The sequence below is a fragment of the Ailuropoda melanoleuca genome, chromosome 10, assembly GCF_002007445.2.
Source record: "Ailuropoda melanoleuca isolate Jingjing chromosome 10, ASM200744v2, whole genome shotgun sequence".
Lineage (NCBI taxonomy): Eukaryota > Metazoa > Chordata > Mammalia > Carnivora > Ursidae > Ailuropoda > Ailuropoda melanoleuca.
The window spans coordinates 3358426-3385193 of record NC_048227.1 but is presented as its reverse complement, the minus strand read 5'-3'; the positions used below and the strand labels follow the sequence as shown (position 1 = coordinate 3385193).

Below are 26768 nucleotides of genomic sequence, written 5' to 3'. Positions count from 1 at the left end.
GGCAGCTGGAGTCCGTGGTTCAATTTCAAGGCCTGGGAACACTCCGCCTGCCGTCCTCTGGGCTCTGAGCCAGGCTTTGTTTTCCCTGAAAGCTGGGACTCCTCCACAGCCCAGCGAGTGGCTTCCTCCGCCCGCTGCCTGTCAGGGGCCTCCTTTCGTGCCCGGCTCCCCCAGCCCTAGTGTGAGCTGCTTGTTCTCGAGGACCCGGAGGCTGTGCTGGGCGTGGATTCCAGGGGCATTCACCTGTCACACAAGCCACACCCACAGACCATGTGTCTGACGTGGCCCTTCTCCCAGCTTCTGCTGAGATGCGAGGGTGTTCGTAAGCTGCTCCAGCGCCCCTGGCTGCATGAGGAGAACCGAGAGGAGCACCCTTAGTCTCTTGAAAGGGTCTTTGTGTGGCCCAGCACTCTGACCTCCAGATCCTTCCGAGGCGCCGAGAGAGGGCTGAGTAGAACACGGAGCCTCGTCTCTGTGCCACACTCCCCCGCAGAGGTTCTGCCTCTTGGCCTCTTTTGTCACGCGGAGAGGCTGAGGGTTTGCAGTCCTGCAGTCCGGTTCCCTTTTGATTCTCAACTCTTCCATTTCTCTCCTCTGTGCCTCTCGAAACAGGCAGTGAGCGGAAAGCGGGTGGCTTCTTCTGTTCAGGCCCTTCAGTTACAGGTCCTGCTTCTGCATGACCAGGCCCCTTCCCGGGCTTCCGGGAACACGTCCCCCGTGTCCTTGTGAGCCTCGCTGCAGCCCTCTCGAAGTCGAGATTCCCAGGGCCCCCTGCTCACAGCAGCTGCTGCTTCCTCGGACGCGGTTTAGGGAAGCGCTCCTCATTTTCTTCTGAGCCCTTACCTGCAGTGTCTTTCCTGCCCACGTCTCTACAAATAGCCTGCTGCAGGCCCTCGGGACTCTTTCTGCCATGCTGCTGGAATTCTTCCAGCCTCCATGCTCTGCCTGACTCCCGAGTGCCTTCCCCATTGTAGGTATTGGTTACAGCAGTGCCTCACTGCCCAGCACGCAAATCCACTGTCATCCCTGTATCAAATAACCACACATCTCGTGGCTTAAAACAACACTCTTTCAGCGTTACACGGTGTCAGTGGGTCGGGAGTCTGGCGTGGGGTAGCTCGACCCTCTGCTCACTTGGCGGCTAAGGGCCCTCAAGCCCGCAGGTTATCGGCTGCGTGAGGCTCCTTGGGGTTGTAGGACTGAAGTCTCCATCTGGCCTCTGCCTTTCCTTCTGCTGCTGCTAGCTGTCAACCAGGGGCCCCTCCCAGCCCCGCAGTGGAGCACCCCTTTGTTCAAACCCTTCTCACAGGTCAAGTCTCTGATTTCTGTGACCGGCTGGAGAAAACTCCCTGCTCCGATGGCACTCACGTGATTAGGTGGGGCCCCCTGGATTGTCTCTGTATCTTAAGATCAACCCCGTCGGACTTTAGTTACATCTGCAGACTCTCTTGGCCCTTGAACACAATGATGGGAGTGATCCCAGGAGGTGGAGGTGGGGGTCGTCTTAGATTCCGCCTCCCGCAGTGGCCTCCTGTAGTTTCTCTGCACTTGGGCAACCCCGTGCAGACTCCACTCCAGTAGGTACGTGCACGGCTTTGGGTCGAAGTGTGTTGCTTTAGCAATGGGATCATATACTTCGTTTTCCTGCCAAACTCCTTCCACATCTTTTTTTTTTTTTTTAATTTTATTTACTTGTCAGAGATTCCCTCCACATCAATTACAGTTCTCCCTCATTCTTTAGGAATTGTGGACTATTCCATGGTGTGGATGGAGTGCTATGTACGTTTTAGGATCATTAAGAACGCTTTTGCCATTCAGGAATATGTATTACTTACCACTAAAATAAAAAGGACTGTTAGTTAAACCGGACACAAAGCTTTATTATTACTTAGGACTCCTAGTTTGTACTTCCCTAAAGAGCTCTAGTAAACCTAAAGATTTATTTAAACGTGGATTTTCACCAGTATTCGTTTTGCACATACATGAAAAGATAAATAGGAGTGAAATAAATCCAGTGACGTAATTCTCCTTTCCAAGCTCGGGCCGTCGCTACGCACATGCGCACAGCGGCCTCTCCTCTGCCCTCGGGAGCATCGGCGAGGCCCCGTTTCTGAGGACAGGGCTCCACCGTGACCTCCGACTTTCTTCCCAGCCGTTGGCGTGAAATTCTGCAAGTTTTGCACGTGACAGCCGGAGCTCATGCTCCTTCTTCAAATAATCCTTAACGGACTGAAATATTGTAGGATCTCCCCCACCCCAGCCCAGGAGGGGAGTAACGACCGAGTTCTCCTGTCACTGCTGTTGCTGGGCTGACGTGCCACACGCATACAGGATGCTTTCCAGTTTCAAAGATGCAAACAATGTCAGGAATTTAAAATGTAAAGAAAAGATTATCTAGAACAGACGACATGTCTACCCTAAGTGTGTGCCCTCATTCATTCGTTTAGTAGATTGAAGAGGATATACTTTTAAAAACATTTACTTACCCCTGGGTGGCTCAGTTGGTTGAGCATACAGCTCCTGATCTGAGCTGGGGTCTTGATCTCGGCTTGGGTCTTGATCTCAGGGTCGTGAGTTCAAGCCCGGCATTGGGCTCTGCATTGGGTATGGAGCCTACTTGGGGGAAAAAAAAAGAAGTTATTTTCCCAGAGTTACATAGGTGCACAGTTAAGACAGTGCTAATTAAAAACAAGACAACAAAGACTGCACAGAGTTCCCTGCCCCAGCCTGCCCTTCTTCCCAATTTTGCACTCCTCCGAGGAAATCGTTCTCATCCGTGAACTATTTTTTTCTTGCCATTTAATTCCACAGCTTAAAAAATAAGCTTATCCTACTACTACGTGATTTTTTTTTTTTTTTAAATATTGGGCACATCTAGTGACTTCCTGCCATGAAGGTGGGAATGGCTCTTGCTCAAACATCCAGCTGCTGTGGCCGCTGCTCTCCGTGCGGCGGGGAGATGCAGAGCGGTAGTTGGACTGGGAACCAGGGTGCGCGTTTCTACGGCCAGCTGTGCCTTCGTGCAGCTGCAGGTTGGTGTAATCAAGGATTGCTTTTCCTGCTTGCCCAGGTTTTAGTTTCTTTGAAATTAATTATTGTCATTGTTGTTTGTTTTCTCTTTTTTTGGTACTTTTCTCTAACTCAGTATTCCCCAGCTCTCTGCCAATTACCTTATTTCAAGATGCTCTGGTATATGGGGGCCCCTGGGTGGCTCAGTCAGTTAAGCATCTGCCTTCAGCTCAGGTCGGGATCCCGGGGTCCTGGGATCAAGTCCTGCATCGGGCTCCCTGCTCAGCAGGGAGCCTGCTTCTCCCTCTGTCCCTCTCCCCGCACACTTTCTCTCTCTCTCCCAAAAAAATAAATTAAAAAAATATTTAAAAAAAATCAAGAATATATATATTTTTAAAAAGGTGCTCAGATATATGGTGTATTTTATCAGTTCCAGCATTTTGGAGTCTCCTGCCTTATTTCAGTCTGGGCTGGCTGCATCTCCCTGGGGAAGGACCCCCTGTTTCTCCTTGTTCTCCCTGTTCCTTGTTCTAGGTTATACACGCCTGTTTTGCTTAAGACCCTATATGTCTAAAAAGATCCTTATCCTCCCTAACCCATGATTAATAGTTTATCTGAGTGTAGAGTTTTAGAATGAAAACAACAATTCCTAGAATTTTGAAGGCGTTGGCCCATTTCTCGTAACTTCCTGTGCCCCTTGGAAAAGCTGCTAGACGCTGTGTTTCCTCACCCCTCGTGCTCGGTGGCTTGCTTCTCCTTCTGGAAGCACGTAATTTCTTTATGCTGCTCTTTCCCCAGCCTTGCCCTGAAGAGTCACCTGTGTGCCTTGGGAGGGTGTGTTTACACCCTGGGGTTAGAGTCTTACCTTTTTATTTAAAAAAAATTATGGTTGTAACTATTATCATATTTATTCAAAATATGTCCACTTGCATATCTTGACCCTTCATGCATTTTTAACCTCTCTTGTGTGTTGGACTTTTGATGGGCTATTTTAGTCTGAAAACTCATGATCTTCAGTTCTGAAAAGGTGTGTTTTTCCCTTGATGATTTCTTTCTTTCTTTCTTTTTTTTTGAAGATTTTATTTATTTGACAAAAAGACACACAGTGAGAGAGGGAACACCAGCGGGGGAGTGGGAGAGGGAGAAGCAGGCTTCCCGCTGAGCAGGGAGACCAATGCGGGGCTCAATCCCAGGACCCTGGGATCATGACCTGAGCTGAAGACACTTAATGACTGAACCACCCAGGTGTCACCTCCGCCCCCCGCCCTTGATGATTTTTGCTGGCTCTTCTCTTACTCAGGGTCTGGATCTGTTTTTCTGATTTTTTTGTCTCCTAGTGTCTCACCTTTGTCTTTTTGCTCTACTTTCAAAGCAACAGCTTCCACCATTTTTTCTAACCTGTGGTGAGCGTGGGGAGCTCCTTCCAGAGCAGTGTGTGTGTGGGGGGGGGGAGATGCAGAGTGTTGGGGTGGGACAGATTCAGAGTGGTAAGGGGGGAGATGCAGAGTGGTGGGGGGGAGATGCAGAGTGGTGGGGAGGGGGGTGGCTGTTCTCTAGGGGCAGGATTTCTAATGAGAGATGGGATTGCTCCGCTCTGGTAGAAAGAACTGCTTCTGCTGCTGGATGCAGGGGATGCCCACCTGCTGGGGTTGGAGCGGAAAATGCTCCTGGGTCAGTTGCACGTCTGTGTGTGCTAGCTGTCACGTGTCACTCGGTCCTCCCTGAGAGAGGGCTTCGTGCCATCTCGTCATCTTGGGGGAACCAGATAGGGCCTTGGGTTCAGCTAAATAAAATTCTTGCTCTGCTGTTTCTTTGCCAAAGTTCTGGAACGCTCTGTTTCTGTCTGTGACTGACTGACAAATGGCTTGAGCCTTTTATACTCGGTTACCCATTATCTTAATTGGGTTATTAGCTCCTTCTGAAGAGGGGATGTTATTTCCTGAGACTCGAATTAATGTGAGAGTGTCCAGCTTTTATCATGGAAATAATGCTCTCAGTGCTTTAAGATGCAATTTCTTGGGGAGGCGGTGGGGGGTGGGGTAACTGGGTGACAGGCGAGGAGGGCACATGATGGAATGGGCACTGGGCGTTACAGGCTACTGATGAATCACTGACCTCTACCTCTGAAACTAAGGCTACGCTACATGTTTATTGAATTTAAATTAAAAAATGCCATTTCTCTCCACTTTAAAAAAAATGACACTTCTATTGTTAAAAATTTGGAAAATAGGGAAAGAATAGAGAAGAGAATAGAAATCACCTAAAATGTCCCCTCCAATCATTCCAGCGTCTTCTTAGTGTTGTATTTACTTTCTTACACAATTAAATACACAGTTATATGTTCTCTGTTTCTTTTTTAAACTTTTATCTATTTGCTCGTATTATGAGCATAATTTTTAATGCCAGTGAATGAGTATGCCTGCTGTATCCCTATTGGGTTTTAAGACTAGTTCCCACTTTTTGTTTATAAATAATGCTTATATAAACTTCTTTGTGTGTAAATGTTTGATTCCTGTCTGATTATTTCTGTAGGACAGCACCTTGAAAGTGGAATTCCTCTGTGGAAGGATGCAGACATCTCTGGATACTGATCCGTCTCTATCCAATGGCGGTAGAGCGAACATATCTCAAGAGCTATTTTTAGAACTGGGGGCGGAGCAGGGCCACTTTCCGTTCCCACCAGCAGTTTCTGAGGATGTCCATGTCCGCATCCTCGCCATTGCATGATTCTGTCTTTTAAAATTGTCCGCTAGTTTGGGGAACACGGGTTCTCATTGCTGAGGTCTGTGTTCCGATAGGATTTGTGAGGCCGAACGGTTTTTACCATGTTTGCGAGGTGTTTATAGTTCTCGTTCCATACCTGTCTGTGTTTGATTTTGGGGTACTTCAACCACATGAAAAGCAGATACAGGATAATAAACTGAACTACTTGTGTACCTGTGACCCAGCTGAAGGGATAGGCTGCTACAGACAGAGTCCCGGGGGGACGATGTTCCCTTGGAAGTTTTCCTGGCTCCCCCCAGGGTCCATGGAGAGAAAGTTTGCAGAGCTCAGGACACGTGCATTCTCCCTGGCAGTCGAGTCCCCGGGTCACCTGCGGGAAGGAAGCATTTGGGAGCTCCTTGGGGAGAGAGAAGGCGGTGTGCCATGTAGACGGAGCGGGTGGAAGTGGAAGCTGCAGGGCTGGCAGCGGGCGGTGGGCTCGGGCGGCACATCCGAGGACAGCCTGCACGCACTCAGGAAGGAGCCAACAAAGGGCTCCTGGGTGGCTCAGTCGTTAAGCGTCTGCCTTCGGCTCAGGGTGTGATCCCAGTGTTCTGTGATAGAGCCCCACATCAGGCTCCTCTGCTGGAAGCCTGCTTCTTCCTCTCCCACTCCCCCTGCTTGTGTTCCCTCTCTTGCTGGCTGTCTCTCTCTGTCAAATGAATAAATAAAAAAATCTTGAAAAAAAAAAAAAAGGAGCGAACAAGACTCAGTGCCTCCTGGCAGCATCCTGTTTTCAGAACCGCTGGTGTAGACTAGGCTGGTGTGGACGGTTACCGTGAGCTGTGTCTGCACCATGTTCCTGGCTCCTGGTGTCCCCAGTATCTCCTTGCAGGCCCCTCCGCCAGCCAGGCTGCGTCCTCTCTGCCCTAGAAAGGCAAGGCAGTGTGTTGTGAGGCCGGGGTGGGGTGTGTAAGTGTAAGTGCAGTTGTGGAAAGGACCATGTGCGCAGGAGTGGGCGGAGAGCTCGAGGAAAACGTATAAAGCGTGCACTGCCCACCTGAGCTGTGCCTGGCACGCAGGGCCTCCCTGCACGCTTGTCCCCTGAGCTGGATGCAGTCAGCCGTCCCCTCCAGGTCGTCCTGACTCGGCACTCGCCTTTCCCTGTCACAAGCACCAGTGTCCTGATTTCCTCATGCCCTCTTTCTCGCTTCTAAGTGATACCAGCCCTGGGGTTTTTCCTACACACGAGTTTCATTTCACCTGTTTTGAGCGTGTGGGGCTTTGGGAAGAGGATTTGCAGAGACCGTTCCTCAGCGGTTCCAGGCGGCCTGAGCTCTGTCTGTGTCTGCTGAGATGATCGCGTGGTTTGGGCTGTTAGTCTGTGGATTTGGTGTATTGCAGTGGTTGACTCTTGTATGTTAAATCTACCCTGCGGTCCTGGGGTAAATCCCACTCGGTGGTGCTGTGTCATCCTTTCTGTCTGTTGCCAGATTTGGTCTGCCAGTGTCTTGCTGGAGACTTCTACGTCTCTATTCATAAGGGAGATGAGTCGGTGGCTTTCCTGTGATGCCTTTCTTCTTTCTTTTATTGAACTCACAAACCTGTGCACTGGATTCTTCGGTCGGTCCTGGAACATTCTCATCTGTTTTCTTTCCAGATATCGCCTTTGCCCCGTTCTTATTACTTTCTTCTTGGAGTTGTCTTTTAACATGTGGCAGACCCTTTCTGTCTTTCTTGTCTCGTAACCCCTCGTAGAGTTTCTCTTTCTTTCCTGGTCTCTTTGCACTACCTCCTGGATATTTTCTTTTGGCTGGTCTTTAAGTTCACCCATTCTCTCTTCTATTGGGTCAGATATGTTGCATTGAAGTTATAGTCTCTGTTACTGTATTTTTCATTTCTAGAGGTTCTGATCAGTTATTTTTCAAACCTGGCATTGCTACTTATAATTTGTTGCTCCCTACAGATATTTCAAAGTATGTTTTATGTCTTAAACAGGGTGAGTGTAGGGGCACCTGAGTGGCTTGGTCAGTTAAGCGTCTGGCTTTGGGTCCAGTCATGATCCTGGAGTTCCGGGATTGAGCCCCATAGCCTTTGCTCAGCCTTTGCTCTGCTCCTCCCCCTGCTCATGCGCTCTCTCTCTCACTTGCTCACTCTCTCAAATAAATAAAACCTTAAAATAAAATAAAAAAATAAACAGGGGAAGTGTAATTTTATATTTTGTGTATGATAATCTCAACATCTGAGCTCCTTTTCTTGGAAGGAAACTTTTCATTGAAATACAGCATGCAAACAGAAAAGTTCACCGGTTATAAGTGTGCAGCTCAATGAATTTTTGAAAAGTGAGTGTCCTGTGCAACAGACACCCAGATCACGAGATAGGACATTACCAGGACTCTAGCAGGCTCCCTCATTGTCCCTCCCAACTGTTAGTCACCGACCCAACTGTCTTCCAACACCTGAGATCAGTTTTGCCTGTTCTTGCGTTTCCTATAAATATAATCATATCATATTTACCTTTTGTGTCTGGCCTTTTGTTTGTTTTTTGCTTAATATCATATTTTTATTTTTATTTATTTATTTTTTAAAGATTTTATTTATTTGACAGAGATAGAGACAGCCAGTGAGAGAGGGAACACAAGCAGGGGGAGTGGGAGGAAGAAGCAGGCTCATAGCGGAGGAGCCTGATGTGGGGCTCGATCCCGTAACGCCGAGATCACGCCCTGAGCCGAAGGCAGACGCTTAACCGCTGTGCCACCCAGGAGCCCCTAATATCATATTTTTTTTTTAAGATTTTATTTATTTATTTGACAGAGATAGAGACAGCCAGCGAGGGAGGGAACACAAGCAGGGGGAGTGGAAGAGGAAGAAGCAGGCTCACAGCGTAGGAGCCTGATGTGGGGCTTCGATCCCACAACGCCGGGATCACGCCCTGAGCCGAAGGCAGACGCTTAACCGCTGTGCCACCCAGGCGCCCCCCTAATATCATATTTTTAAGACTTATTTATGTTGTTGCTCAGGGAAGAGTTCATTCGTTATTATTGCTGTACAAATTGCATTATGTGAATACACCATAATTTACGTAGCCATTCTCTTGTTGACAGACATTGGGTTGTTTTCTGTTTGGGTTCAATAGGAGTAAAGCTGCTGGGCCTGTCTTGTGATGATGTGTGGATTTCTGTCAAGTACATACCTAGGAGGGTCGCGTGGATGGCTCAGTCGTTTATGTGTCTGCCTTCGGCTCAGGTCATGGTTCTGGAGTCCCAGGATTGAGCCCCACGTTGGGCTCCCTGCTCGGTGGGGAGCCTGCTTCTCCCTGTGACCCTCCCCTGTCTCGTGCTCTCTCTCTCCCTCTCAAATAAGTAAATAAAATTTAAAAAAAAAGAAGTATATACGTAGGAGTGGAGTCAATAGGCCAGTGGGTGTGCGTATGTCCAGCTGTAGGAGATGCTGCTAAACCTTTTTTTCCTAAGTGTGTCCGTCTGTTTCTACTCCCACCAGCAGTGTGTAAGAGCTCTGACTGTACCATTTTCTCTCTCACACTTGGTGCTGCCCGTCTTTTCCATTTTAGCTATTCTTACGGTATTGCTTAGTGGTTTTAATTTGTATATCTGATGATTAATGAGGTGAACCACATTTTCCTATGTCTAAAGACCATTTGGGGTAGTCTTACTTTGCAGTATCTGTTCTTGTCTACTTTTCTGTTGGGTAGTCTGTCTCTTTCGTATTGATTTTGGAGAGGAGTCCTTTTTCTGATGTATGTACTGCAAATATCTCCTCTTTCTCTGCAGTTTGCCTCTACATTCCTCTGAAGACAAGTCCTTAATACAATTACTGTGTCAGTCAGGAAAGCAGAAACCACATGAGATGGGGAGGGGAACTTAGGTGGCACGGTCCTGTAATGTCCCTTTATGAGACCTCCAGGTCCCACTCAATAAGGGGTCAGGAGTTGTTGCTCAGAAGGAAAGAAGAAGGCGTGCTCCAAACCCCTGAGGTTGGCCCAGAGGGGCCACACTGCAGACCTGTTTGCCACAGAGTCTTCCAGTGCTGTCAGACCCCCACGGTCAGAGTGGCTTGCCTGCAGCCCAGACTTGCTGCCCATCTTCCTCTTGCTCCGGTCTCCACTGAAACTTGGCTCTTGTGGGTTCAGTGGTGCACCGAGGTGTGCTAACAAGGATAGGAATGGGTGTTCAGGGAGGGAGGCCTGCTCTTGCGGCTCCCACGTGAGGTTATTGTAGGTTCTGGAAGCAAGGGAAGGCTGGTCTTTTCAGACACAGGAGGACAGGCTGCTTCTCTGGGCAAGAAAGGCTCACATTGAATCAGGGGTTCAAGTTTCTCAGCGTCATTGGAGCCCACCCTGATTTCCCTGTTCCAATATTTAGGGTCCTGCTTTTTCCCAATCAGTGCCTTAACTTTCACACAGGAAACTCGGTGAAGCTGTGAATTCAGTTTTCACTGTTATTCTGCAAACCACACAGTTAAATTTTATATCTGATGTTTAGTTTGGTTGACAAAAGAAATAGATTCTTTTAGGGTCCCTCTAGAAACATTCTTTTTTCTCTGACCAATGTAAGCGTCGTATTTGAAGAGCTGTACTTGTCAGTGTCCATGTGTATCCTCTGCAGGGCACGAGAAGCACCTGTGGGTAGTCCTCCCTTTGTGAGCAGTGTCTTCCCCCATGTAAGAAATCTTTGTGAGCCCAACGCCATGAAGATCTTTGCCTGTGTTTTCTTCTGAATGCTTTCTTGTTTCACCTCCATGCCTAGATCTGTAATCCATCTGGAGTTAATTTTTGTGGGTGGTGTGAGGTAGGGGTCATGATTCATTTTTTTTTTCATATGGAGATACAGTTGACGCAGTATCATTTATTGAGAAGACCATCCTTTCTGTGGATGTGAGATTCTGTTCCGGGACTCCCATTTCTGTTCCCATGGTCCGTTGGTCCGTATACCAGTGCCACATTCTCTCAGGTAGCGTAGCTTACAATAGGCTCTTATCTGGTAGTATGAGTCTTCCAGCATTGTCGTTGATCTTCAAGGTAACTTCACCTTTTGCATTGCCATATATGTTTTACCAGTCTGCGTACACACACACACACACACACACACGCTTGCCTGTGCATGTGTTCACACGCACGCACACACTTGCCCATGCACACGTGTTCATGCGTGCACACACACAGCTGCTGAAACCCTGTCTGCAATTGCATTGTGTTGAGTTTGTACACCAGCATGGAGACCACTGACATTTGTACACACCATCAATTTGGTGTATACCTTTCTATTCATTAGGCCTTTAATTCCTGTCAGTGATGTCGTGCTGTTTTCAGTGCTGTGGTCCTGCATGTCATTGGGTAGATTTGCTCTGTAGTAGTTTTGTGTTTCTTGACATGATTATAAATGGCGCATTACTTTTGCATACCGTTTTCTCGTTGTTTCTCCTGTATAAAAACATGACTGAATATGCACACTGACCGTGTCTACTCACCTTGCTAATCCTAGTAATTTGTCCATAGGTCCTTTTGCAATTTCAATAAACACAATCACAGAGTTTGCAAAATAATTATAATTTTCTTTCTTTCTTTTCAATTCTTAGATCTTTCATTTGTTTTTCCTGCCTTAATTGTACTGGCTAGGACATCCAGTGCAATGTTGAACAGAAGTGGTCATAGCAGGTGTCCTCGCCTTGTTCCTGATAGCGGAGGGGAGCTCAGTATACATTTTGCTGAGAATTTTCTTTGCCAATAGTCAGACTGGTCCTAAAAAGCTTACATATTCCCATCCACCTGCAGTATTAGCCTTTATAGGGTTTAATGTGAGAGTGAAGTGGGATTAAATGCAAAATGCCCAGAATAAGGCTGGCTATGCAGTAGCTAGGTGCTCACCAAAGTATCTGTAAGTTAGTCGTTCTTTTTCTTTTTTGTGTATTTCAAATACAAAAAATTCACTTCACGGATTGCGTGATAGCAAGAACGCCATCCCATGTCTTTACTAAGGTAGGAAAGGGCATTCCAGTTCAAAAGGACTTGCTTGAGCCTCCCTCAGCCTTTTGCGGCTAGTAAAACTAGTAAAACTCCCTTACGCAGGACCATTTTGTTGCCCCATCCGTCGCCCGTGGTAACCACATCTGTGAGAGCCCCAGCCTGCAGTGGGTGTAGGCAACACAAAATTTCCAAGTTGTACATATTGTTTCGAACTCTCAGAGTCCTGGAGGGAAGAGCAAACAGGATTCTGAGGTAAAACCTGCAGGTTAAATTTATTGTCCTGAACTTACTGACGTTCAGGAAAGGGCTGTGTTTTTCTTTCCAGTGCTGTTCCGGAGCCAGCATCGAGCCCGTGACCGGAGCTCCGGGGACAGCTACCCACTGTTTTCAAAATTAATTTTGCCACCCCTGGTATGCACAGAGTCCTCTCCTCTCCGCCAGCAGAGAGGACATCTGCACCAACCTGTTGTAGCGGGAAGAGGGGGTTGTTTGTCAAAGAGCCTTGTGGGCCAGGGTGTCACCCCCACCTCTTCCCTGCCCGGCTGGCTGCCTCACCCTGGCGTGTCTGAGCAGGGGTTGAGGAACCAGCGAGCCCTGCCCCGCAGAGCCGGACGCTGGGGGGGGGGGGCTTCGCCCTGGGCAGGTGAGGGGGCTAGCTAGAGCCAGTGGCTGGGGAAAGCCAGGCTCAGAGCTCCTTTCTGTAAACGTGTCCACTCTCTCACTGTCTTGATCACGGTCACACCCGGATTAGGAGCCCCTACCCAATCCCGTGTCAGAGGCAAACAGTTCAGGAGAGGCTGGCTGGACCCTGCATATCCCATCAGTGCCTGATTGAGTTGTGATTCCTGTTGCTTCAGAATCTCGAGTTTAATTAGCCTCTTCAAATGTGGAAAGTTATCATTTTGCTTCTGGGTGTGGTGCCTGTGTGTACTAGCAAGCGTTAGGTGGCGTGGTGGGTCCCCTGTGCGTCCTTGGTGGGAACAGGGCAAGGTGGTCCCGTGTGTGTCCATAGGCGGGAACACGACGAGGTGGGTCCCGTGTGTGTTCTCAGTGGGAACACGACAAGGCGGGTGCTGTGTGTCTGTGGGGAAGCACAGAGGCCTCCCCAGGTTCTGATTACCCAGACCCCTGCTTTTACTCCTCTGCTGGGTGTGTTTCTGCTTTTCTACCAGAGCAGGTATGTCGGGCGGAGTGGGGAGCCCCATATCTGCCACCTTTCAAGGAGCTGACAAACACTTATCTAGAGGAAAGAATTGGAAATCCAAAACTCAAGTTAAATTGGTAGGTGCTTAAGTAAGTTTACCGAGTGCTCAGCGCACTTCTGTAGACAGGGCTTCGTCTAGGGACAAAGTAGGGAGCGTGGCCCAGCAGGAGTTCCTATGCCTGTCTGCTGTGTTCCAGAACCTTCTGGGCACTTTTACAAAGTATAGATTCCTGGGTGTCCCTCAGACCTACAGAATCAGGCCAGACTCTCTGGCCCCACTGAGCTCAGCCATAACATAGCAGGAAAATGCATGGGATCAGCACATCCGGCCCAACGGGTGTGGGGCGCGGGGGTGGGGGTGATGGGAGAATGGGCGTACTCCGGCCTCCGGGCTTTGGAGCATATCTCCACCCATTTCACCCATGGGCAAGGCCTGATGCTCTTCTAGGATGAATAGCCTTCCACTGAGAGTCCCTGTGCCATGGAACATGTGGACGGTGTGGCCCTTTTATTTCATTAGAACCCCTTTGGTGAAGAAAAGTGATTCCTGATCCAGTCTCCCCCTTGTGAATGAAATCCATGACCGATGGGGGGGATGCAGAGACTCCACCATCAGGCCCCCGACTCCGCTGGCCCCCACGCACCCCTGGCCCTTGCTCTCTGCTCCTTAGGCGCATCACAGGTGGCCTGGGCCCCAGGGGCTGAGCGCCCTGAAGACGCCTGGGCTGTGTAGGCCACCGGCACATGCCATGCCTTTGAAGGTTTCTGGGGTACGTCTGGCCAGGATTCCGCCCAGCTGTGTGCCACCTGGCATCTGCCACCCAGCACGGAGAACGCTGTTTCCGAGTTTGGCAGATCTGTCCTGGTTTTGCACGGAGCTCAGATGCATGGTGATGACGGCAGAGCTGAAGGAAAATCAGATGTCAGCAGGGAAGGTGGCTGTCCTTATAAGCCCTCTGGAAGCCACAGATCCTCTTCTGAGCCGCTCCCTGGGCACGGGGCTGGGGTTCTTCTCTGGCAGCCGCATCAGGCCGGGGCCAGGCCCCGGAGCTCTGCGCCCCGCCACTGGGAAGCCACGGTCACACGCCGGGGGGCGGCCTACAAAATGCTTACGATTTTTACTTTAAGAAAGTTTAAAGAAGTAAAAGTAAAAAGAATAATGTAACTGACACCTGTACCTTCCTCCCAGAATTGACATAATATTTTTTAATCATATTGATTTAGAGTTTTCTTAAATAAAAGTAAAATGTCGTATCCGAAGTTACGTAACATGAAGACACGTCCGGGGCATTGCATGTGTCGTGTGAGCTTTAGCACAGCGTGTGATGTGCAGCCCGGACTCCGCGCCGCCCCGCCCGGGAGACCGCCGTCGCTTCAGTTTGGTGTGTGTCTTTTCTATCCGGTTTTAAAAATAGCTTTCCACGCGCACGTAGGTAACCCGTGAGCAGCGCTCAGTGATGTGTTCTGTGCTTCTGAGGCGTGTAAACAGGTCTCCTTCCTTATATGCGCCAGTCTGCTTTTTCCACCCACCTCTGGGTGCACACTTGACCTCCACTTCCCCCTGCAGCGTCTTCATCCGGTGATCCCAGTTCCCCCAGAGGGTCCTGTGGCCCATTTGGCGTCCTCGCGCGGGTGTCCACGTGTGCGTGAGGGTCCTCCTGGCTGTGCCGCCAGCAGGGCGTGCGTGGGGTGGCGTCAGGGTCACGTCTGCTGGGCGCTGCGGGCTGCTCTGCGCCTGAGCCGTGCTGGCCGTGGGCGCGTCCTTTCTGACGGCCTCTGCGCCATTGCTCCTCAGCCCTGGCCCCCCAGTGCTCTCATGGCCACCCCAGGACCCAGTAAGGAGACCTGGACCCCAGACCGAGCTGCAGTATTCAGAACTCCCCAGGAGGGTCTGAGCTCCGGTGGGGTGAGAACCACTGCTTTCCACAGCCGGGGCAGAGAAGCCGGCTCTGGGCCTGGAAGGGCCCTCTGCCAGCGGTGTAGGAGCCCGATGGCAGTGGGGCCCGGTCTGCAGTGAGCTCCCTTGTGCGGCTGCAAGTCCAGGGGACATTGGCGTTGGTCTCAGGCCTCATCTGGGGGTCCCTGGGTGCCCCTGAGACTTTAAGGGGAAAGGACCACCTTCTTAGGCTCCGGACTTCTGGAAGGTGGTTCTGAGGCTCAGCCTGCCCTATGGCGCCATCCTAGATGGAGGAAAAGCTGGGGGCTAGAACTTCATTCTGGACTGGTTTTTCAATGTTTCTTCTTTTCGGTCTGGCCCCAGATCGCGCAGTGCTGCTCCAAGTCCTGGGGCCTGTCATCCTTAAGAGTAGCAGGTGAAACAGGGCAGTTTGAGGTGGGGAGGCTGGCTTCCATCTGCCCCACCAGCCCCTGCCTGCTCCCCCTGCCTTCCCCCTACCTCTCCTGGCCCCCCTGGCCNTTGCCCCCCTCCCGCTCCCTTCCCCCCACTCCCCTGCTCCCCCGCCCTACCTCCCCCGCCCTGGACTGCTCCTGCCTGCCAGTCGCTGGCCGGCTCTGCAGCAGGCGGGAAGCAGCGGGCGCCGCGCTGGGCAGACAGCCTCGCACTGCAGCTCTGCCGCCGGCCCGGCCTCCTGCAGACCCAGCCTCCTGCGGGCTGCAGAGTGCTGGCTTCCTCCTGGAAGGGCAGGTCTCGGGTAAGGCAGCACCCTCACTCCAGCTAGCCTGCCTCACTTAACTCCGGCTTTGTCTGGTCCGGGTGGAATGGTTGTAGGAAGGGAGACTGCAGAGGGGGGTGGGTGGAGGCTGTGCAGAGGGGAGTCGGCAGAGGGCTCAGAAAGCAAGCGCTGGGGTCAGCCGTGACAGTGACAGGAGACTGGCCTCCTGGGCTCCATCTGGCTTCTCGGCTTTCCAGCAGCTTAGTTTAAAAGAGCCCGTCCGGGATGTAGACTTTCACGGGGGGCGTCTGTGCACGTGTGCGCGCGTGTATACACGGGCATGTTTGCGTGCATGTGTGTGCGTGCTGACCTGGCCGCGACAGGGGCAGCCGTGGAAGGAACAGCCGTGCTGTCCTAGACAGAGACCGGTCAGCTCAGTGCACTGGGTGACGAGGGCAAATGGACCCCTTCTTCCTTGTAAATGGGGGGGCAGGGGGACTGCATACAGTTCTCGTCTCATCTGATCACAGCACACGCTCGTGTACGTGCACACATGCACTGTCCCCCCCCACACCCACAGGCACGTGCATGTAAGTGCGCGCACACGCACGCACGCTGGTGGGCCGGCAGGACTCTGGGGACAGTGCAGTGACACACAGGAGCGCCTGGCATGGTGACCCAGCAGGAGTCGATGCTGCAGTGGGTCTGGCGTCCTGAGGGGAGGGGCTGTGGTGTGGCTGGTGGGGTGGGTCATTGGGCTCCTGCAGGGTGCCTGGGGACACGGACAGACGGCTGGGCTGCCTCCTTTTCAGAGGGAGCCCCAGAGGTGCCCCGTCCTTGCCAGGATGGGGTCAGAGGGTGGAGTCCTGTGTGCTTCTCCACATCTGTTGACCAAACAGTGCCTGGTGTTACAAGTGGGTCCATGAGACCGATTTCAGAAGCCCCCAGAGGTGGGCTCAGTTAGGCTCTGACTGTATACCCTGTGTTGCTTCTGTTTCAGGGATAAACGCCCAAGCCCGGAGGCTGCAGCGGAACCGTGCCAAGGGAACCCCAGCCCTGGCTTCGGGGGATGCCCGGAGCCCCCCAACACCCCGGCTACGCCGCACTGTCAGTGAGAGCAGCCTGAGCTCGGCCACCGCCCAGGACCCCGAGGAACGCGGCCAGGACACCATGCGCTACTCCCTCTACGAGTCGCCCCACCTGCTCCTTCTGCAAGGCTACAGCCAGCAGCACGTGAGCCCCCTCCCCCGAGGCCCAGCTGTCCCCCGAGAGCTGACCGGGAGGGCCCTGGACGTTCTCAGAGTAGAAGGCCTCCTCCTGCCACTAGCTAAGTCAGCTGTGAGCTCCTGTGGCCACAGTCACCCTGGTGATGACAAGCCTGTAGAAACAGGGTGGTGGGCTACACCACGCAGGGCCGTTCTAGATGCTGGAGGAAGTGGAGCTTCCCCTGTGCTTTGTTTCCAGAGCATTCTCCATCCAGGCTACAGTAGGAGGCGGCAAGAGAGGGCTCACCCGATACCAGGCTCCTTCTCAGAGAATTGTCTGCCACTTTCCAGATGGTGTCTCAGGCCATGCCGTGCCCTGGCTTTGGGGACCCTGACACAGGTCCGCCCCCTTGTCCAGAGGGTGGATGCTTGCGAACGCCTCCTGTGGCATGAGGCCTCGAGTGCGCCTTGTCTGAGGAGGCCCCTGGCCCCCAGGCCTACATTTCCCACCACTTCTGTGGGGGCCCTTGGCTGGAGGGGCGGAGCCTTCAGGAGCTCCTCTCGGCTCTTCCTTCCCTGCTTGCCTGCTCATGCCCATGTGCTGAGCTCCCTTCTGGCTCCACCGGTGCACGCCGTGCGGCCGTGGGGCTGCCGGTGCTCGGGTCTTAGCCCTACCAAACCCGGCCTGGCACCTCTAAGCCGTAGGAATGGACAAGAGGCCAGACGAGGGTTCCAGGCAAGGCTTTACTGGGGCTTATGCTCGAGCCCAAGGGCAACAGCACAAAGGAAGGAGTCCTCGGGCTGACTCCCCAGGGAGAGGGCAGGGGGCTTCTTCGAGAACCAGGTGGGCAGAGGGGTAGGGGTGAGGGTTTTCTTGGCACTGGTGTGCTCAGAGCGCGTGCCTTTCCATACATGGCGTGTGTCACTAGCGGCTTAGATCTCCACTCCTGGGTGTGATTTTTTAGCATTTCAGTGAGGGAGAGGTAAGTTTAGGGCCCTCCCATGGTCACTGTGCACTCTGAGGCTAGCGTCCTGGGTCCATGCTGGCGCAGACCGGTGTGGCCTGGTCGAACCAGGTCTTCTGGGCGCTGACTCTCTGCTTTAGGTTGATGTCCTGGTTTCTGCACTCCAGAAATGGAGGCTCACGAGTTTTCTTGTAGGAAGTTTTTTCTTTGTGGAATAGTTGCATTGCATTAGGGTCGTGGGAGAGGCTGGAGTCCGGTCCCTATTCTGTCTTATGAGGCGGCATCTGCCAGCTGGAACCGCAGAGGAGAGGGCTGGCCCACAGCGTGTCACAGACACCGGCGGGGGGAGGGGGGGTGCTCGGCCATGCCTGTGAACCAGTGTCTGTGCCCAGTGTGGCCCTTGTCTGGCCTCTGTTGTGTCAAAGCTGGAGTCTCCCCTGGGTGTCCGGCGTGCCCCCGAGGCTGCTCTGGGAAGCCTCCGCCCCCGGGGACAGGGCGGGTGCCCCATGTGGGGCAGGCTGGGGGCCAGCAGCAGCAGGTTAGGGAGGACTCCAGGGCAGGGCTGGCCCAGGGTGGCTGTCCCGGCCATGTGGCTTAGGTGACACCTTTTCATTTCTTCCCACTGACAGATGTGTCCCAGGTGGCGTCCTGCCCCTGAGGCCCGGTATTTGCATTTCAGGACAGCCTGGTGTACCTGCTGAACCGGGAGCAGCACACGGTGGGCCAGAGGACCCCTTCCAGCAAGCCCAGCGTCAGCCTGTCGGCCCCTGACATCCTGCCCTTGCACTGCACCATCCGCAGGCACCAGCCCCTGGGCCCGGAGCAGGCGGGGAGCAGGCTGGTCCTGGAGCCCATCCCTGGGGCTCCCGTCTCCGTCAACTTCTCCGAGGTGGGGGGCCGGGCGGTAGTGCTGCGCCACGGGGACCTTCTGTCCCTCGGCCTCTACTACCTGCTGCTGTTCAAGGACCCGGCGCAGGCCCAGCCCCTGCCCGCCCAGGCCCTGGCCTGGCTGTGCGCCGGGCCGCGGAGCTGCAGGATGTGTGGCGCTGCGCTCCGCCCGGGGCGCCTCCGCCTCCAGCTCCACGCGGGGCCGCCCTCCCCCGGCCGCGGCCGCTGCGCCTGGAGTTCGAGCCCGAGGCGGAGGATGCGCTGCTGCAGCGAATCCTGACGCTCATCGAGCCCGGCGGCGATGACCACAAGCTGGCCCCGGCCTTCCTGCTCTGCCTCTGCATCCAGCACTCGGCCACCCGCCTGCAGCCGGGCTCGTTCGGGCAGCTCCTGCTCAAGATGGCCAAGGCGATCCGGGAGACTGTCTGGGTCAGTCGCGGGGGTGCCGGGCGCTGCAGGCGGGCTGTGGCTGCGGGAGGACCTGGGTGGGCGCTGGGGCCCCCTGCGGGAGGTCGGGAGTCCCTCCTCTCCCAGGGCCAGCCTGCCCTGCCTGTGCACCCCCGGGGAGCCCGGGGTGTCCTCTGTGGCATTCTGTCCCATGTGCTGGGCCATGACATCATGAGCTCTGGTCCCGTGTCCCTCCCCAAGGCCCAGCCCACCTATGACATGGCCTGGAGCCTGGGCCCCAACACCCACTTGGCCTGAGTGCCCCGTGCTTTCTGCCGGGAGCAGCTTGGGCTTCTGCCAGCACTGTGGTGTGGAGCCCTCAGCTCGGTGGTGGGGGCACAGGACTGGCTGACTTCTGTACGTGGAAACACTTCCCTCCATCAGGGCCTCTCGAGCACGGCTCCACGTGTGTCTGGGCAGAACTCCCGGGGGCCCGGCGGCTAGCAGCCCTGGGCTCCACCCGCTGAACGCCAGTGGCTCCCCTCCCGGAAATGGCTCCGAGCACTGCCAGGCGTCCCCTGGGGGCACCGCTGGCCTGTCCCTGCAGGGCCGGGGCCAGTGTGCTGCAGGCTGTCTGGGTCCAGCCCTCAAGGCCCCCCGGCCGCTTCCTGCCCCTCCCGTGACTGGTCTCCCTGGGGACATACGCATGGCTGGTAGTTACACACAGTCCCTCCAAGAGACGCCCATTCATCTCGGCCTGTAAACTGCAGAGATTATAGAAACTGGATAGAGGCCTCAGATTAAAAGCCACATTTAAAATGTTTGAAACCTTTTAAAAGCAAAAGTCAACATGGGCTGTCACGTCCAGAGGTTTGTGGAAGTTATCCATGTGCATTGTGGACATCCGAGCCCACCGCCCAGGGTTCCTGCGCGGAAAGACGTTGGGACTGTCCCGGTGTGGTCACCTCCCTGGGTCCCTGTGCACCGGCCAGGTGAAGTTCATGTTGGGTGGGAGCCCGACCACACCGGGGCCTGCAGTGACTGTCTACACAGACCACCGTCCTGTCCTAAGTCTGCTCTGGGCCAAACATTTCCTAGTGAGTCAGATGCTATGATGCCGGGGCCGTATCCCACGTGCCAGCTGGAGAAACTGAGGCTTGTCGAGGATAACAACCTCATCCAGGGTCTGGAGCTCAGAAATAGAGGAGTGTGGATCCAGGCACCCCCTGCGTGCTTCCCCATGTGCTCCCTGTGCTGTTCATGAGCTTAGCCCTGGTCTGTTGAGAGCCCCAGACGTTTCATTTGTCCGTCTGTTTCTTGGGCATCAACTGCTCTCTGTCCTACACACTAGGGGCAGATAAGCACATTCTAGAACAAGTAACGGAGTCAGAGCTCGGGCTCTGCTTAGCCACATAACAACTTGCTACTAAAGCAAGAACCATTTCTTGATTAACAGTGACGGAAAGTGTTGGCTAAGCCTGCATCGCTGCTGGGGTGTTTAACTGTACTTGTAAGTTCTCAAGCACACGCCTGTCTACTCGTCGTTGCTGCGGCTGGCACGGGAAATCCCGCGCGGGACGCTCCACGGCGGGAGCGTTAGTAGAGTCTTCGTGCTGGTACCTGTAAGACGTTTGACCTGCTGTACTGTTTCTAGACGCGCCGCTGGTTCTGTCAGCGAGCCGGGTGTGGACTGTGTCTGTGGCAGGAAACGTGCAGGTCCCACACAGGGATGGAATGGGAAATTCTCCTTTCCAGCCCCACGTTGCGTAAACAGCCTGCACAGTACGCGACGTCTGCCACGACAGTGCCGTGGTTTTCACGTGGATTTAGCGGTGTTCTCATTGAACATGTCCTGTGATATGCTGTTTTTTTCTCATATTTGCTTGTTTGTCTTTATAATTATAGGAGAAAACCAAAGATCTGGCAGAGAAGCAGGCGCAGCTGTAAGTATGGCTCCCCCTTAGGCCCCTAGTTCCCTGGACCTGCACCTCCCTGTGGAGGCAAGACCTCAGGGACCCACCAGACGCCTCTGGGGTCAGCTCTGGGCTTCTGTTGCACTGTCCCTCTCTCTCCGAGGGGCTGTTTCCATTTCTGTGCTCAGCACCAGGGAAGCGCTGGGCTTGGGGAGTTTCTCCAGGGCGCGCATTAGACCGAGTGGGTGAGACCCCCTCTGGAGCCTCATCCGGCCTTCGCTTCCCCTGATGACTGTGCTACAGTGAACCTGTCCCTTCAGGAGAATGTGCGACTCCTGGCCTGGAGCTAGGGCAGCGTTCTGCTCCCCCGCGTCCGTTGTCACAGACAGTGCTGTCGATGCTCTCAGACCGCAGCGGGGACTCTGGGAGCTGTTTGGCATTAACGAGAGAGACGAGAGAGACGTGCGCGGGCCACCACCCAGCAGTCACACTGCCGAGCGGGCCCTGCAGAGACATGCCGTCCCACGGCGGGCAGGCGGCGTGCGCCTAAGTCCTCGTCCGTAAGCACAGAGGTCAGAAGCCAGCATGTGCCCCGTGCAGCGGACACGTGGCAACAGCGAGCCTGAACACGCCGTGTGCACAGCGCTGCGTAGACAAAGCACCCAGAAGAGCGCCTGTAATGTGACTGCGCTCCCAGAGTGCACACGTGTGGGAACTCCCCAGGGGCCGTGTGGAAGGGGCTGGGCCCTGCCTGTCACGAGGGGAGGGCACGTGGGACGTCACGTTGCAGGGGGGCCGTGGTCTGCCCGGCTCCTGGGTCTGCCACCGGTACTGGTAAAGCACGCTGTTGCCATGCGTGCCTGCTTATGGGTGCTCCGCGGCCCCGCGCAGGAGGAGGAGGACTTGTCAGGCCCCCCTCGCGGGAGGCGCGGAAGCCCGGGTCAGGAGCAGCGCAGAGTTGCGGTCACCCAGCTGTCCCGGCTGGGCCGGACGTTGAGCGCACAGTTCCTGCCGCTCATGAGTGTCCGCTCTCTGGCTCATGTTGACATCAGGAAGTCAGAGTGGCATCTGGGGAAAGGTTTGCTGATGAGCGATATGGCTCTGAGGCACGGGGCTGCGTGGGGAGCCCAGGCCCTGCCGCCCAGCTTACTGGGGCAGTGCTCAGTGTAGACCGGGCCCCTCAGAGGGTGCTGGACGGCCTGCCCGCGGTGGAGAGAACAGCACAGGGCTCAGCACGCTAGGTTTTCTGTGTGAGGGGGCTGGCCTTGGGGGCTCAGGGGCAGTTGTGTTGCCTCACCCCTGCCTCCCAAGCTGGGCTTCCAGGGCTACCATGGGGCCTGGAGGTGATGGAGCTGAGGTTTTAGGGGTTCAGGCAGTCCTCGCCCTAAGTGCCTGCTCACTGGGGAGACCAAGGCCTCCCCCCAGCAGCTCCCGACCGGTTTGTGTTCCAGAATTTGTGTCTGGACTAAAAACAGCCCTGTGTCCATCCCCAGGGAATGCTCCCTTTCTCCTCCTTTTAAAACAATTTTTGAATCACTTCCAAGGTCGAAAAGCACAGACTGTTTCCATCACCCCAGAATCCACACCCGAGCTTCACGTTATAAACGTCGTGCCCCGCGGGCTTCAGCTCTGTGTGCTGTGCTTCCTATCCAAGTGTGGTTGACTGGTGACTTCCACCGTGTGCTTTTTCTGCATCTGTGACCCTCACACCTTTTCCCCGGGAGGTGTGAGTGCGGGCACCGCGCCCGCAGGTGTCGGGACCCATGGCTTCATCCCCGGGATTAAGCCCTTCATGGCTACTGATTTTGGTGCCTGGGGACTTGCAGTTGTAGGCGTTTTAGTTAGCATTTTCTCCTCTGAATTCATACGGCAGCTGGATCTAGGATTTTTTCCCCATCGTCCTGATCTGACTTTAATAACGCGTCAGGTTGCGTGAGGCGAGGGCTCGGGCCCCAGCGGTTTGCTGAGGTAGTGTGTGCAGGTCTGGGCGGCCCCTGGGTTGGCCCGGCCCATTTCTTCAGTGATTATTGACGGGTCTGGTTTTCTACCCCTGCTTGTGTTGATTTCAGTGACTTCTGCTTTCGTTCTTGAAGTTACTGGAATAAAATTGTTCCTTATATTCTCTTGGGACTGTTTTCATCTTTCACGTATTTAGTTCCTATTGGGTTTATATCTTTCCTCTTACTTTCCTTTGATTTATCTTCCCAGGGTTTTGACTATTGTCATCTGTTTGAAAGGACCAGTTTTGTTGTTTTTGCTTACTTTTTCTTTGATTTCTGCTCCTTTAACCTCTATATTATTTCCTTATTCTTGCATAATTTCTATTTTAATTTCTTCTTTGATTTGTGAATCTTTTTGAATGTTTTTTGAACTTCTTAAATTTTAATTTAATTTTTATTAGCAAAAATGCATTCAGTTTTGTTTTCAGTAATAATTTCTCTCCCATATGCTTCCCAAGCAGATTTTTAAAAATTTGTATCAGAGTAGTCATTGATTTGATTTATTTTTATTTATTTTATTGTGGTAAAAAACACTTAACCTGAGAACCACCCCTTTTTAAATTTTTATTAAGATTTTATTTATTTGACAGCACAAGCAGGGGGAGTGGCAGGCAGAGGGAGAGGGAGAAGCAGGCTCCCTGCCAAGCAGGGAGCCCAGTGTGGGGCTCGATCCCAGGACCCTGGGGTCATGACCCGAGCCAAAGGCAGATGCTTAACCAACTGAGCCACCCAGGTACCCCAAGAACTACCCTTTTGAATTTCGAAGTGTATATTAGCAATTTCCAGTCTTTCCCACCCCAGCCCAGCCCCTGGCAGCCACTGTTCTGCTCTCCCTGAGTCAGAGGCCTTTGCTATCTCAGCGGAATCAGGAGACATTTCTCCTTCTGTGATTGGCTTATGTCGCTTAGCATAACGTCTGTAGGGCTCCTCCATGTCACAGCACACTGCAGGATTTCCCGAGTTTTTAAAGGCTGAGTAACATGTCATTGTATTATATACCAGACTTTTTATCCCCTCCTCCATCTGTGGGCCTTAGTGTGATTCCACATCTTTCCTATCGTGAAGAGTACAGCACTGAACACATGTGGGGCCCGAGTATGTCTTGGAGACACTGATTTCAATCCCTTTGGGTAAATACCCAGAAGTGGCGTTGCTGGGTCACATGGTAGTGCTATTTTTAATTTTTTGAGGAGTGTCCATCCTGTTTTCCACAGCGGCTGCACCCTTTTGCATCCCCCCCCAGCAGCGCACCAGGGTTTCCAGTTTCTCCACACCCTCACCGACGCTTATCACCTCTTGTCTTTTTGACGATGGCCGTTGTAGCAGCTGTGAAGTGAGCGCTCACTGTGGTTTTGATCCTGGTGGTGAGTGACGCTGAGCACCTTTCCATGCACCTGTTGGCCATCAGAGGTCTCTTTGGAAAAGTGTCTTTTCAGGTCTTTAACCCACTTTTTAATCAGGTGGTTCGGTTTTTTGCTTTTGAGTTATAGGAGTTCCTTATGGATTTTGGGAATTAACCCGCTCTCGGGTGGATAGTTTGCAGACATTTCTTCCGCTTTGCAGGTTGTTTTTTCACGCGTTGATGGTCCCTCTGCCGTGCACAAACTTTGCGGCGGGGCTCGTACCGCCTAGCTATGTTTGGAGTCCTGCCCGTGAAACCGATGCTTCCGCCCGCGGCCGCCTGAAGGGGTGCGGCAACCCCGCCGCAGCTCGTGCGCCAAGTGCGTGGCCTGCGGTGGCGGGTGCTGGGGGCTGACCTCGCTGCCATTCGGCACTGGAACTCCCGTTGGCTCTCGCTGGTGTTTTACTTGTCAGGAGAGGCCTGTCCGTCCCTTTGCATTCTGGGTGAAATTGAGAAGGGCAGTGGATGTTGAAAACGCAATGGAATTAGGCTCTGAAGAGCCAGATTAGTCCTTTCTTACTGACACGCCCCCTTCACGCCTGTGTGCGCACACGCATGTGATGCACGTGGGCGCAGGGGGCGGATTTGGAGGACCAGTGCTCGGGGCTCTGGAAGGTGAGCGGGCGGCGGCGGCAGACCTACCTAGCGGTAAGAACAAGGAGACCAGCCTGAAGCCAGTTCCGTCCCTCCCCGGGAGCAGGACAGAGAGGAGGTCGCACTGGGTGACACGAGTGGTTATGTCAGAGAGCACAACAGAACCGCAGTCACAAGAGGAACGTGCGAACTGGAGCCTGAGGTCCCCACCTGTGGCCCCTGTGGCTTTTCCTGTGGGCCTCGTTCCCCGTGACCCTGGCTGTGACCATCACAAATGACAGTCCTGGAGCTGCTGTGGCACTCGCCAGCCTGCCAGGCAGGATGAAGGGTCCTGTGCCCTTGCCGGGCCCAGGGACAGCACTGTCCTCGCCAATGCCCTGCCACCGCCTGGCCCGCCCCTCACAATCTGCCAACAAGAGATGCTGCTCCAGCGAGGGGTCGCTGGGACCGCTGGACAGCCAGCCCGGTGTCCCCCACGGACAAACCCGAGTCTCCTCTGGGTGGTTTGAATTGCTGTGAACGGCTCTGTGCTCACCTGTCAGGGGAGTCCACTGGGCGTGGTCACGGGGGCACCGGAGACTGGGTCCTGGCCGCTGCCGCCACTGGGCTCAGGGCCATCCCTAGAGGCCGCCACCGCATGGCCCGCTGACCTGCGGAGCGGGTGCCACAGATGGGCAATCGTGCCCAGAAAGATGGGCTGTTGACGCTTGAAATTGAGGAATTCCCAGAGCTCAGCACAGCCTCGTCACGTCCACCCCCAGGCTGTGGAGGGGTGGCTCAGGATGGTGCTGGGAGCTTTCTGTCACTGCGGGCAGCTCGGTCACCGTGGGCGGCTCACAGCCACGGGGTCCTGGATCCCAGGGGCTGGTGCACGGGAGACCAGAGGTGGGGAGAGGGGCCGGAGCTCGCCGGACCCTGGAAGTGGGTGACCCTGACGTCGCCATTGTCCCCTGGAAAGGGAGCATGGAGCCTTGAGGTGCCAGCCTGGGAGGGAGGCAGGCGTGCCTCTGGGGCCGTCTCCAGCCGGAGCTGGCCGTTCCCCAGGCTTGTAACGGGGATCAGAGGGAAGGGAAGGTGCCAGCCCCGTACCTGGCGCCTGGTAGCTTTCCGATTTCACGAGCTGCCACAACAGGTGCGGCCCTGGCGGGAGAGTCCGTGTGAAGAGCGTGTGTCAGCAGCACCAGGCCCATCTCACAGCAGCCTCTGGTTTTCTGACAGTTGACCCGAATCTCCCGGTGACGTGCTCTGAGTGCTACGATCGCGTAGTTCTTAGCTAATCTTGCCTGTGTGCCTCCCGCCGCAGTTTGTTTGCTGTTTGGCTCTTCCGTTAATTACGTTAACGTAAATAACACACTGACACTCCTGCCCCTTGTTCTGCGGCCGCGGGCGCTCCCTGCCCGTGCACACACGCATTTGCACACCGCTCCTCTGCGCTCCTTCGTTATCTCAGTCCCAGAGGAGAAGATGTGAGAATAGTTGACGAGTGTCCTTTACTGACGGCTCTGGCCCCTGGTGGTCCTTCCCACGCGGTCTGGAGGGCACGTGCCTCCGGCCTCACGTGTCCCACAGCTTGCTGTGGACCCCCTTTCCCACCCTGGCCTCGGTGGGGTTTGGTGGTGTCCCACTGGTGTCCCACTGGAACAAGCGTCCTTGTGTGCCGAGCGCGGCCTCTGGCCTCCCCAGGCGGCCGTCCGGGAGTAACTCTGGGTCTTCTGTCTCGGCAGCCAGGAGCCCCTCTCCCTGGCCAGCTTCACCATGGCGGGCCTGGTCCCCGACCTGCAGCACATCCTCTTCTGGATGTCTAACTCGGTGGAGCTCCTGTACTTCATCCAGCAGACATGCCCACTCTACATGCAGAGCTTGGAGGAGGAGCTGGACGTCACAGGTGCTGCCGTGCTGCCGC

At 54.2% G+C, this 26768-nt stretch overlaps 1 protein-coding gene across 1 annotated transcript in view; it reads left to right on the top strand.

The window, feature by feature from the left end:
• The window catches only part of RADIL (Rap associating with DIL domain), a 60679-nt gene that overhangs the window by 20216 nt on the left and 13695 nt on the right, over positions 1 to 26768 (top strand). Inside the window, 5 exon segments of the mRNA XM_034669750.1 lie at positions 16512 to 16744; positions 18361 to 18738; positions 18741 to 18998; positions 20862 to 20899; positions 26590 to 26750. Coding sequence (XP_034525641.1) covers positions 16512 to 16744; positions 18361 to 18738; positions 18741 to 18998; positions 20862 to 20899; positions 26590 to 26750 — 1068 coding nt within the window.